Source organism: Excalfactoria chinensis, chromosome 1 (assembly GCF_039878825.1).
Source record: "Excalfactoria chinensis isolate bCotChi1 chromosome 1, bCotChi1.hap2, whole genome shotgun sequence".
In the NCBI taxonomy this organism is placed as follows: domain Eukaryota; kingdom Metazoa; phylum Chordata; class Aves; order Galliformes; family Phasianidae; genus Excalfactoria; species Excalfactoria chinensis.
Window position 1 is genome coordinate 131854470 of NC_092825.1, and position 12704 is coordinate 131867173.

At 41.4% G+C, this 12704-nt stretch overlaps 1 protein-coding gene across 12 annotated transcripts in view; it reads left to right on the top strand.

Moving 5' to 3' along the window:
* Positions 1 to 12704, top strand: part of ARHGEF7 (Rho guanine nucleotide exchange factor 7) — a 135975-nt gene that overhangs the window by 62020 nt on the left and 61251 nt on the right. For 10 of the 12 annotated variants that reach the window (XM_072343685.1, XM_072343619.1, XM_072343626.1 and 7 more), the window contains 2 exons: positions 8277 to 8361; positions 11215 to 11345. Coding sequence is in view for 6 of the 12 variants with exons in the window: in XM_072343619.1 (XP_072199720.1) it covers positions 8277 to 8361; positions 11215 to 11345 (216 nt within the window). In the remaining 6 variants the exon portion in view is untranslated. Of the gene's footprint in view, positions 1 to 6799; positions 6869 to 8276; positions 8362 to 11214; positions 11346 to 12704 lie in introns of those variants that run through there. The other 2 variants (XM_072343661.1, XM_072343644.1) reach the window with 2 other exon arrangements.

Below are 12704 nucleotides of genomic sequence, written 5' to 3' on the forward strand. Positions count from 1 at the left end.
TGGCAATTGGAGGGCGGCATTTACAGATGTGCGTTACCTGTCCTATGCTTTGGATCAAAATAAACTGTTTTTCCTACTTTTTCTTCAGATTTTTCATGACGTGAATGATGTACTTGGCTTCATTACATAGCACTCTTCCCACTCTGTACAGTATGGCTTTTGATACTGAGCTGATACTGAAGAAATCATTTGAGAATTGTTGGCAGAATACGTATCTGGACAGAAGGCATCTGAGATCAGTTGTGGCAAGCCATCCTTCCTGTGTTTTTCAGCAAGAGAATGGAAGTGTTTGCAATTTAGCTGATGCGTACTTTGTTTTAGAAAGTAAATCAAGTACTAAAGTATCCCTTAATGAGACATCACAGTTCCTAATATTTGAAGTCCTTAGCTTCAGGTTTCTTGATTCATCTCCCTTTTCATCAATAATTGGTTGATTTGAAGCCGTAAAAGATGGAATTCAGCATTGCTGTGGAGTTCAGGCATTAGCGAACAGTAGTTTGACTCTTCAAAACTGAATTCTTTCTGTGGGATGTTTACACTGACAATCAGCCTTCAGAACCCATTCAGTGGGCTGAGTTTCCTCTGGTCTTCAGCCCAGTTGGACAGTTGGCTTCTGAAGTCTTAAGTGACTTTCATTTGTTGCTGTCCAGCCATATTCATTCCTGCACTGATTGCATGCGATCCTGCTGGGGCCAGTCTTCACTTTCATCACGCTTGATATTTTCAGTTAGTGTGAAGTGTTGGGCAGAGTTTTAACGTGAAGAGCCATTTCTTGCTTTCTTTTTCCTTTGAAGTTTTTTTCCGAACTTGTTTCTTTTTAACTTAATATTTAAATGATTAAAAAAGGCAAGAAATAGCATCCATCCATCCATCTAACAAGGACTGCAGAGTTGCACTGGTCAGTATTGCTACAGGCATCCCAGGGATGTAGAAGACCAAATTCTACCATTTAATCTCTAAAATAATTACTGGTTATCTACAAACTGATTCAAACATATAAAGGCCTAAAAATGAAACTGACTTGACTGGCTTTATTGTGCAGCATTGATTTGTATATGTTCATATGAAGGAAAAAAATAGTAGTTTTAAATATAAGCAGCTGTTCTCAGAATGAAAGGGACAATCCTTGAGTAGATGTTAGTTAGCATTGTTCTCAGACAAGCTGGAACTAGAAATTGCCTTCTTTTCCTGCAGCCTATTTATTTTGAGGCAGTCTCCTGGTAGTTCTGTGTGCTTTATTGTTTGCTTTATCTCTGTGTTTCTACAGTTTGGCCTGGACTTCTTAGTTATGGCACTACATCCAATCCCATTCGCAGCTTTGGCTTTTGGTCCTCTTGCATCCCTTCTGTGCTGCGTTAGTTTGTCATCTGTGGGGTCTAAAGCACCGAGATAAGGAGCCTTTATTATTATTTTTCTTAAACCAAATATTGCTGTTACACTGCAATTTGTTTACACCAATACTGTGCTGATAGAGGCTTCAGAAACACTTGCGTTCTGCTTTTACAGGGCCAGATGATACCGCTTTTCAAGAAGAAAAATTCTTTGATGTTCTAAAGAAAACTTGCTGCATTCTTGTGAGGCAGTTCTGCGAGCTCACTGACATCCTCAAACTGAGGATATAATGTAACTTGGGTTACTGAGCACCTGGCCTCAGGCATCAGAAATTGTTCTTACTCTGTACAGTGGTTTTTCATTACATACACACATGCTCGAGCCCTTCACTTGGCGTGCAGTGCAGTTTTCACTCCTGAGTTCCTGCAAATATCTTTAGTGTTTTTGTTGTTAGAAACTGGGAGGTGGATGAAGTGGATTTTTTTTTAGTTCTCACTTGCAGAAAGAAAAACAACTTATGGTTCAGTAAAATAACCTTTACCTTTCTCTTGTGGTTTCCTCCTGGTTCGTATAATTATGTGACATCATCATGTGTGTTGGCAGTCTGTGCTGGATTGAGAGTTAATTGCTCTTCCTCTTGTAAAAGCAATGATGAAACTCCATAGCGGCGCTATCTGTATTTCCAAGCATGTAATTTATAGGCTTTTTAAAGTTAGGCTGTTCAGATAGAAATCCGGGTCAAAACGCATGAGGAATACTACAGCTTTGTTTCCTTATTTAAGAAAGTGCTTTACATAGTTCTTGTCTCTACATAGCGAGAAATAAAGGTGAGCTTTACCAGGCTGAGCCTTTCCTAAGGAATGCTTCTGTCTGAGTTTTCTTCCCTGCTGAGATAGCTCTCTATGTGGACACTACTGCTTCCCGATTAGCTGAAACAAAGCAGTTGCATAAGCACCTTCTAATCTGTTGTGTTGGCAATCACCAAGAAATTTCAGCTTTGATGTCCTGATGAAATCTTGTTTGGTAGTTTCATTCCAGCAACTTCTATATGTAGTTCCAAGAGTGGGAGCTTCCTGAACTCCCCATGACTCAACCATTTACTAGCATTACATGTCACTAAATGACTCTCCTTTTCACCTTTGCCGCCCAGTGACATGAGTTTATCAATGGCCAGTATCAGAATGTACGGGATAATTCAGGTGTTCCTGCTCCAGCAGGGGGTTTGGACTTAGATGTTCTTTCGAGGTCTCTTCCCATCCCTGACATTCTGTGATTTGGAAGTGAGTTAGGATGGGTTATTATAGCTGTAGCTCTTGCTTACCTGTGCAGGTAGAAATTCGAAGCAAGCTCTTCTTGTAAATGAAAAAACAGATGTAGGCGTAGCTAAACCTTCTGTATTTATTTTTAAATGACATATTTTGTCTCCTGTCAAAAGCCTATACTTTAAAGTACAGAGTTCTGTAACTTGCTTACCAAAAATTCCTTCTGGAATCCATCTGAAGATGCTAAATTGCAGTGCTGTACGGTTAAAAGCATACAAAATCTGGATAATCTCAGGAATTGTAGATCTCATCTTCAGGAAGGAATCTAATATTTCTGTGCAGATTGTTTGCCATGTAATTTATTTTTCTGGGGTGTGTGAAAACCTGTATATGCTTAGTTCTGCTGATGTTTAGATGTTGCCTTTGAAGCAATGGCTTAGGTGGAATGTTGTATGGTGTTTGAAGTGACTCGTTAGTGCCACAGCTGGCTTTGAGACAAAATGGAGATGGAAAGCTTTAGTACATCTCCAGGAACTCTATAAACAAGATTCTTTTAACCTTTATCCTCTTCATATTTGTGTATTCAGATGCATGCATCTGTATACACAGGTGTGCATACTGCAAACTGCTGTATGCTTTTACTGCCTGTGCCTCCTTTAGTAGATACCAGGTTTTGAAAGCATTATTCATTGTAGAGATTAAAGCTATTCAGGTGATGTGGTGTTCGTAGTACAATTAAGCTCTTTTGGTTTTGAGGAATACATTTATATGAGCAATAGATTTTATTTCAGATCTGAATCTTCGTATGTTCTTTACCACCGAGTTTTAATTTCCCTGGTGAACTGTTAGAAAAAGCCCAGCAAACCCCACACTGCGGATCTGTTCTCCCAGTTATTTGTCTTAATTTGTCAAACGACTCGATTTATTTTGCTTTCCCTTGTGCTGTGCATTACAGTTGGAGCAGCTGCATGCATCAGACCAATTTCCAGCATGCTGTAATCTTTTTCCCCTTCCCTTCCTCTCTGTTGTCATAGCTCCCTGCTTTCCTTATCTCCCCTCTTACTACCGCAGCTTTCAGATGATAATTCCCTGCTCCCAACCAGCTGCTGCATAACAGCTGAGTGAGGCTGAGCTCCCTCACAGCTGACCCACAATTGGAATGAACAAAGACATTGGTGCTTTGCCTGCAGGCTTACCTATGTGCTCTGGGCGGGTGAAGGTTAATCACAGGGAGGTGGAACATTGAGGTGGCCTTAGCGGGCCCATTGCCAGCTGCTGTGGACAGGAACACACTGTGGTAGTGGTGGAACTAAAGGAGTTGTTGGAGGTTCTTCTTGTTTGTGAAGGTCACTATTTCCTCACTGAGAGGTTTTTGGTTTTTTCCCTCCTTTTTTCCCCCTGCTGTTCATTTCTCTATGCTCCCATGGCCAAAAGCACTGTGGTCTGTCTGCCAGGAGCAGGTGGGATGACGCATTGCATGTGGTCATGCTGCTTGCTGCCAAACCCCGCAGGTGATGCAGAGACCCTGCTCATTTCCTTCGGGGGAGCAAGCCAATGTTCTTTTAATCTTTTACATAGGAGGCCCTAGGCCACCAAGCTGAGCTAGGAAGTGTCCTGCTGGTTTGGAACACACGGCCTGGGGGTCACAGCTTGTTGTGGGGATAGGTTAGCAGCGGCAGCCTATCTGTGATTCATAGATAGCAGGGCTGTCCTTAAGTCAGCTGCTGTTGCTGACAGTGCTGAGCTTTAAAGAAAACTGTCATTTATCTTTGTCAGATGCTTGAAATGTTATCATCTGTTGAGAACCCTGCACATGTAAGTTTGAAGCATTAGTCTAGCAAGGAAGTATATATTTAAAAAAACCTTTTTATCTGAACCAGTACATGGACTTATCGCAAGATGCAGCTTTACTAACGCCATGAGAATTTAAGCCAGTTAATGATAGAAAACTTACTTGAAGAAAACATGACTCAACACTTGCCTTTGTAAAACTTCATCAGGTTCCTCACTCCCCAATTTCCTGGTCTGTCCAGGTCTTGTTGAATGGTAGCACAGCCTTCAGGTGTGTCAGCCAGTCTTCCCAGCTCTTTATCATCAACAGGCCTTGAAGATGGTTCATTTGAAGACAAGTCATTGCAGCACATTTTTTGGTGTTGCCCAGTTGGCTCTCCCCAGAAATAGTCCTGACCTTATTTTCTTTGTTCCTATCACTTATTCCTCTGTCAGTGTGTTTGTGACTTCTGTGGGTACTGCTCCTCAGGGATATAAGGGATGAGTATTCCTGTGTTGGTTTTATGTCGTTAATATCAGATCATAAACGCCTTTTAAGCAGAGATATCCACTCATTGAGGGCTGACAGCTCAAGTGATTTAAAATGACCTCATTGTATTACTGTGGCCCTTTTTTATGCACTGGGTTTAAGTGGATGGATACAGAAGTCAGTTGTGCTGTGAAATGAGTGTATGGATTTGGTAGCTGAAAACTATGACGTGGGTGAAATGGATCTCTTAGACATTTAGCTTGATGTTTAGGAAACATCACTAATGGGAAAATCAATATAGCTCCTATGAAATGAATTTAAGAACTGTCTAATTAATAGCCTCAAACACAATTATAAATGAAGAATTGCCCATCTAATGTATATTTTCCTATAGGGTATTCACTACATTGATACCTGCTCACGTTGTTTAACGTTTCATTAATTGCTCAGGAGAGGCCATAATATAGTTGACAGTAAAGTTTGCCTTCCATTGAAATTTTAGCTGCAGTAAATGTGCTGGTTGTGACCCAAAGGACTGCTGTCCTCCTGGGGTTGTGTGTAGTGCTGCGTATAATGCAAGGTGGTTTGGTCAGGTCTGCTTTAGAATATAAGCGTGTGTCTGGGAGATTGATAGGTGAGAAGTTGAAACACAGGAGAGGAGAGAGAATAACATGAGAATGATGTTATTGCCCTGTTTTCCTGTTTCTGAATATGAGGTGTAAGGGGAATCAGTCTGCTCACCTTCTGGAGTTCATTGATTCCTATTAACTGTAAAGAGCTTCATAACATAGTCCTGCTCTACCTTTATTTAATAGCTATGCTTTATGTTAATACTTAAAAGGCATATCTGCTTGTGGTCACTTCTGTGGAATTTGAAATCAAAGGGCTGATATTTATTTGCATTAACTCGTTTGCTGGAAGGATTTGGCTTATCTGTGTCCTCATGCAGTGTGACTTATGCAGTTGTACAGTCACATCCTGACTAATGTTTTCCCTAAGTGACATGGGGGAAGGTAGGAGGTGGATGAATGGGAGAGCAAAACTTCCTTGCAGGTGGTGTGCCTGCAAAGTTCAAAGTTGTTTGCCTGTACAGCAAGGAAGGATGCACTGGAAGTATTTTTCCATGTGGACTTGCTTAGTGTCTGTATATGCCTGTCACATAATGTTTAAAAGACTGGCAGTACTTTCAAACCAATATATTTTGTTTGCATATTTAAGTATTAAGAGCTATGCTGAGGATATACAGGTGTAAATTCATGCTATGCTTCTGCAGTTTGAGAAGTGGGTTATACTACTGTCATGGGAAGTAATTTAGTGTGCAGACTTCGTCTTGGTAATGGTGTGCAATATGAAAACAACTGAGCTTGTTACTCACATCTCACAGAATTCAGCCTTGGTTCTGCCAGGTACCAGATAGCTGCATGGACGTCCTGCTGTCATCTGGCTGAGCTGAAGGGAGAGAAGCTGCTGAGGGACTCTCAGATCCAGATGGGATGTTTCAAAGGGTCAGCTCTTAGGTCTGCATGTATATAACAGGTGGAGGTGGCAGTCCGTCGCACACCCAACTTATTGTGAGAACCTGCAATTAATCCTTTTCTCTAGAAATCCCATGAAGCTCCCATGAAACATCTTGAGATAATTTTGCTCAGTTGGAGGGGCTTGTTGGGTTTGCTGTGAAATCAACATGAGGGTGTTGTGGCCCTTTCATTCGAAAACAAACAACCTACTGGCTGTGACAGTGCTGAGGCTTCCTGTTGGAATGGCTCTATATAAAACCACAAGGAAGCAAACGTTTCTCTTATCCTCTCATTGTGCTGCTTCCTGTGAGGCAGATTAGATGCACACCCTGGATACAGGCACTTTTTACAGCCTCAAACACATTGAAAGGCCCAATCAGCTCCTCCTGGGTCCCTCATAGTCCCAGCACAACAGGAAACGGGACACACTTGCATCCTGCTGTGCTCTGCTTAGCTGGCCTGGCAGCACCCTGGCTGAAACCAAGCTCAGAATGAAGGTGAGCTAAAAATGTAGTTGTGATTATGATTATTTCTTCCATTTCCATGAGTTTTAGCTCTAGTCTGTAATGTTTTTCTTAAATGTACCTTTTCAGTAATTCTCTTCCCCCCGTCCCCCCCCCCCCTGTACCTTTCTGATGTCTATGCAAGTGCCTGAAGTGCCTGTGTCTATTTCCCTATTTTGAGGTTCAGGGCTGTGGTTTCAAATACTCTTTACAAATACTCTTTTGAACTACCTGCAGCACAGTGAAACTTGGTGGGAGTAATCTGACTTACTTAACACGAGTGGGAACTGTTTGGTGTCTGTCAGTTCTGCTTGTGACTGTGGGATCCTCGGGCTGTCCGCCAATTGGGAGTTGCTGGCAGCAGATGATCCTCTGGTTTGTCAGTCTCTGATGTGGTTACTTTTAAAAGCTTCCACGAAAGCTTTCACTGCTCCATTGCAGCTGCCTTCCAATACCCTATTCTCTCTCCTGCGGCAGCAACCTCTGTCCCTGTAGGCTGCTGGAGGATGGGTGCAGGCCTACAGATCTGCCTGTGGGACGTGGCTGTTATCAGGAAAACAGCCAAGTTCTTGCTGACTTTTTTAGATAACGGTTGGGACACTGCAGGAAACTGAATCTTTTTGTTTCTTAAATCAGTTGGCGCAACAGTAATAGCTGCCTTTTGCTGTCCTCTTTCTAATCTTACACAAGGGAATACTGTTACTCCTTTGAATCTATGCAGAATCAGTTGCGAGAGCTGTTTTCGTGAGGTTTTGGATGAGTGTTTCCATTACCTCAGGCAAATATTATGAATTTTTTTCTTTTTCTCCCCTTAAAAATCCAGATGTTTAATGTCATCACTGCATGCTTGAAAGCTACTAGCGTGTTTTCTACAAGATAGTTTGAGGTCTGAATCTACTTCCCACAGTTAAAATTAAAATCACCCTCAGTTTTCATCCCTCCCCTTCACAAAACTCATTCTAAGTAAATAACCTATCTAGCAATGTAGAATTCATTGACTTTTTTCATCTCTGTCCTGTAGAATAAAGGGGTGTGTATGCTGCTGTAATGTTTTAAAAGTACGTTATGAACAGTTGGGTGCAGTGCTTGTGAGCTACTACAGAAAGAGTGTGCTTAAAGAGAGGTAATGCAGCACTCTGAACTTTTTTGGCTGGAGTGGCTTGATATCTTTAGCTTATAATTTCTTCCTTTCTTTGTGACTTGAATTCATCTGTTCCTGTATTTTATTTATATTTTTTTAAAATAAAAGGGGAAGAGAACTCCACAGTTTCAGATCCATGACAACCACCTGAAGACTGATCACCTCAAACAGGAAATAGCTCTTCCAGTTATGGTTTGCATAAGGGTAGAAATGCCTTATTTGAATGGTTCCATGACTTAATGTATGTTCTTTTGTTTTCAGACTTTCGATGCAAATGACCTGTATCAGGGTCAGAACTTCAGCAAAGTTCTCAGCTCTCTGGTTGCTTTAAATAAGGTGACTGCAGGTAAGTGCAGCTTGCTGTTTTGGTGCTCTCTTGCCTTGTGCTCAACTTGCAGCAATGCATATTTATGCCTGTTGCTAAACTTCAGATAAAATAAACATCTGCAGCCTTTTAGAGTTACTTCTTTTGTTCCTGTTGCATCTTGTAAAGCTTTACCAGTGGCCCTGTGGATTCTGTAGTCTCTTCTTTTGCAGCAGGAAGATTTGCAGTGAATCCAAGATGAGCCTTTAAGCTAGCGATAGTTCTTAGAAATCAAGGACCTTTGTTTAATAGCGCTATTACTATCTTGTCAATTTTACAGTACCTCTCTGGTCTGTTACTGAGGAGTTATTTTTTTGTTTATTGCTTTTCATACATCGACAGGCACTTCTTAGGTGTGACTTCTGCAAACAAATTACTAGGGCAAGTGAATGGGCATGGAGTAATATCATTCAGTTCTTTTGAAGCTGCTTATACCACTGCTTCTCATCGTAACTTCACGTGGAATTGCTGATGGCTTTCAGTGCATCTTTAAAGCTGCTACTACACACTACCAGTCTTCATGAGGAGGGGAAAATGTGTCTGATCCAAACATCAGTCGAGAAACATCCACATCAAAAAGTCACTATTGCAGGTGGTCTTAGAAGGGACCCTGACTGGTTCATGTCATGTAGGGAAGTAGGGAGGTAGTAGTGTTGAGATGGAAACCAGAAATGAAAGCCAGGTGCAAACTGTGTTTTTTGCCTCAGTCATAGAAGCAAACAGAACTGCATAAATCTTATTGAACAGCTGATCCCCTAACAGCTTTCTTGATGACTGTAGAAGGCCTTTTGGACTCTAACTGTCCCTGGGTCTAGTATTGGAAGATGGCTTTCAGATCTGGGTCTGCATAAATTTCATGGATACTCAGATTCTTGAAGTGGATCTTTCCACAACAGGAGTGTGAGTAGTGAGCCTGAAGAGCCTGAAGATTTTCAGCTGCAGAGTTGATTTTTGTTTGTTTATTTTCACTTTCCTGGACAAGAATCCTTTTGGAAGCGTGGAATTAACAAGGAAGTTATGACTTTCAAATGAAGTCCATGATCTTGTCCCATTTTTCTCCAAGCTGTTTATGGAAACAAAGATGAATGTTCTTTCTGTAATGGACTGTAATCAGTACTGTTTGTATTAATAGTTTGTATTAATGGCATTCAAATGCTTCAAAAGGGGAAGTTTTTACGACTTTGTGTAATGATACTATCCATACAAAATACTTAAAATGAATAGTTTTAGTGTTTGCATTATTTGAGTAAGAAGTTTATCCTTCAAACAGTATATAAATGTAATGACTCATTTAAAAAGATATATCTAAAGAAGGTGTTTCTCCAGTAATTGTAGGCATAGGGCATCCTTTATCAGCATTTGTCCCCTGTGCTCGTTGCCCATCTCACCCTTGTCCTTCTCCTGCATTTCAACTGCTGTTATATGCTGTACTGGAGTTGAAAAGTGTTCTCTTTGAGATTAATAGAGTTGTCCCATTAGACTTGATGTGAAACAGCAGGTGTACACTGTTCACCTAACTCTGTGTGGAATGAAACCTGCTTGTGTCACTTCTCTATACCAAAAATAACTAGGATTGTGTAATCATGGTTTGTTTTAGTCTGAAAGCAGCCAAATAGGGGAACATGGTCGTCTGTGTAGCTCTAATGTAGGTCAGATGTTAGAGGCACACAGCAAGCTACTAGGAGAGATTAGCAGGTATAAAAATCAGGAGAGCAGGTAGGGTGGGAGACTTGTGCAGCCTCACGATGTCCAAGGTTGGGTAGGACTCCTTGAAGCTCAGGTGCTCACTCAGTTTCATTGTTTGGAAAACATGAGGGAAAAGGATGATTTGTGGTATACAGACAAAGGAGCAATGTTTGTCTGCTTTAACATACCCTGTGTGTAAGGGCCATGGGAACATTTCCCATCCACAAGGCTTGGCTGTGAGGGCTGGGGCTAGCTGAGACCTAGTGCAGCTGAAAGCAGCCCCATCTCCTTGCAATACTGGATGAAGCTCTGTGTGGATCTCTGGTGGAACCTTGGCATGGAGAAGATGTTTTCTTCACACTAGTGCCCTGCCTGAGCTGAGCCCCTGCCCTGCTAATACACAGCTCTACCCCCACCATGTGTGGGCTCATGGTGAGAGAGTCTGACTGACTACATCCGCCTGCCCTGCTACCCAGTAGTGTGGTGGAATGGGCCCAACCATACTGCCCCTCACTGTCAGCTCTTTGGGGGGATACGACTCAAATGATTTGGGTTATTTTTGTTTGTATTTTGACAGAGAGACTAGTGAAAGAGTGGAAAAGTTGAGGAAGGGGGATGCTGGTGTTCTTTCCTTCAATCAAGCAGCTTTCTTCCTATTCTGCTATTCCCCCCTGCCCTCAAAGAAGAAGAAATAGCTGATCTGGCAAAAAGGATGGGAGAGGAACGTAGGAAGACAGTGGAAAGAATGCTTTAATTGGGAAGGAGGTGGTGGTGGTGGGGAAGAATTAAGAAACAGATGTGGTTGGCTTTACTTCAAGCAGATTCTATGCATTTGAATTTCTTAGCCGCTAGCTAAAATGATGTTGGTTAATTACCTTTAAAAAGACTGGTAGTGGCTAGGAATGGAGAAATGCAATCCTAACCCTCTTCTTCCTAAGCAGCTCAAATTGTTTTCCTGTCTGTATGTGGAATGAGCTGACGGTGTCTGGATTTCAGATCATACTGTCGCTTTAACTTTTTAAAACTGGAGTTATTGAGCAACTACGGATACCTTAAGCCTGCTTTAAGCGTGTGAGCTTTTCAGAAGTAGGCAGAAAGTTACATGCAGATCTCTCAAATTTTAACTGTTGCTTTGTGTTCCTTCCCCAGACATAGGGCTGGGCAGTGACTCTGTATGTGCGCGTCCCTCATCTCATCGGATAAAATCTTTTGATTCTCTGGGATCTCAGTCTTTACACAGTAGAACTTCAAAGCTCTTTCAGGGACAGTATCGGAGTTTGGTAAGTTCTGGAACTCAGATATGCTGAGATGCACTTTTTAATTTATTTTTTTTTTACTTTTTTACTTAATTTATAAATAAACAACTGTGTAACAAACGCCTGTTCTGCCTCTTTCACCCATGTATTTCAAGCCTGTGAAGTTCTGTTTTTGCGGCTTTTCTTACGGTATTCTAAAACACACACAGCTTTCTGTAACCTCCTAGGGTTGTGCTTTTTTCTTGGTGGCTTTTTTTGTCTGTTTTTTCCTTTTCTAGATTACCAACCCATGTTGTTTGCACGTAGAGTGTTTTGCTGTAGGTGTTTCATACTCTGCAGTACAAGGTCTTTTTTTAAAGGCAAAATCCCATGTTTGTCATTGGTTTTATTCTCTCTGAGTTTAGGGAAAGTTAACAAAAGATATTCAGACCTCAGCAGGGATGGTACTTCTAGTATTGGTGATACTGGTAGTTGTTCCCCTTTGCTGTTATATTTCAAGGTGAATCTTTCAAACAGCCATCAGGTAACGGAGCGGCATGGGCAGTTGCTTCACACTGCAGCCTAAATCAGGGTGGGGTATTATGTTGAAACTAATTGTGATGAAAGGTGCTTTTAGCAACTAAAAGTTTCATAAAGAAGGTTCAGCGCTATGTGTGGCTTGATGTGTTTCCTCTGCTATAGCAGAGCCCATGCAAGTTCTCGCCTTAGGCCACTAATTCCAGCTCCCACTGTGCTGTTCACCACCCACTCTGTTTTGCTGATGAAACCATTGTAGGACAAGCTGTTAGGTGGATAACTGAAATAACGAGTTTTAAGTATTTGTATCAGATCTGAACAGCTATGCAGACAGTCGCAAAGGGATGGAGAAGCGCAGGAATGAGAAGAGAGCTGGTGGCCAAAATGAGGAAAATATGTCATTTGGGTTTGCTGCTGTAGATGATCAGTTGGGAACTGTTCACACCAAATTTGTTGCTCGTTTGATTCTACTGAGGAGCCACTCCGATAAAGCGAATTGTAGTTGATATAACCACACAGTGTTGCTGCTCATTTTATGACTATTTGCTATTTACTAATCTTGCTAAGCAGTTTAACCAAGTGAAAACACATGACATGCAAGCAGAGGGCTAGGGCAGAGATAGTTATTGAATCTGTGGCAATATAATCATCAGACATTTTGCAACTTAGTATATCCTGAGGCTTTCTATGTATTTTCCATGTTGCATTTTCCCTTATCTTCGTACATTTTCTCAGTTGTCTGATTGTTAAAGTGAGATGAGATACAGTAACATAGTTGCTACAAATATGAACTTAAACTGAGGTGTTGTACCTTACGACAAAAAGAAAAATCTACAAGTTAAGCATTTTAATCACTTCATCAGCATA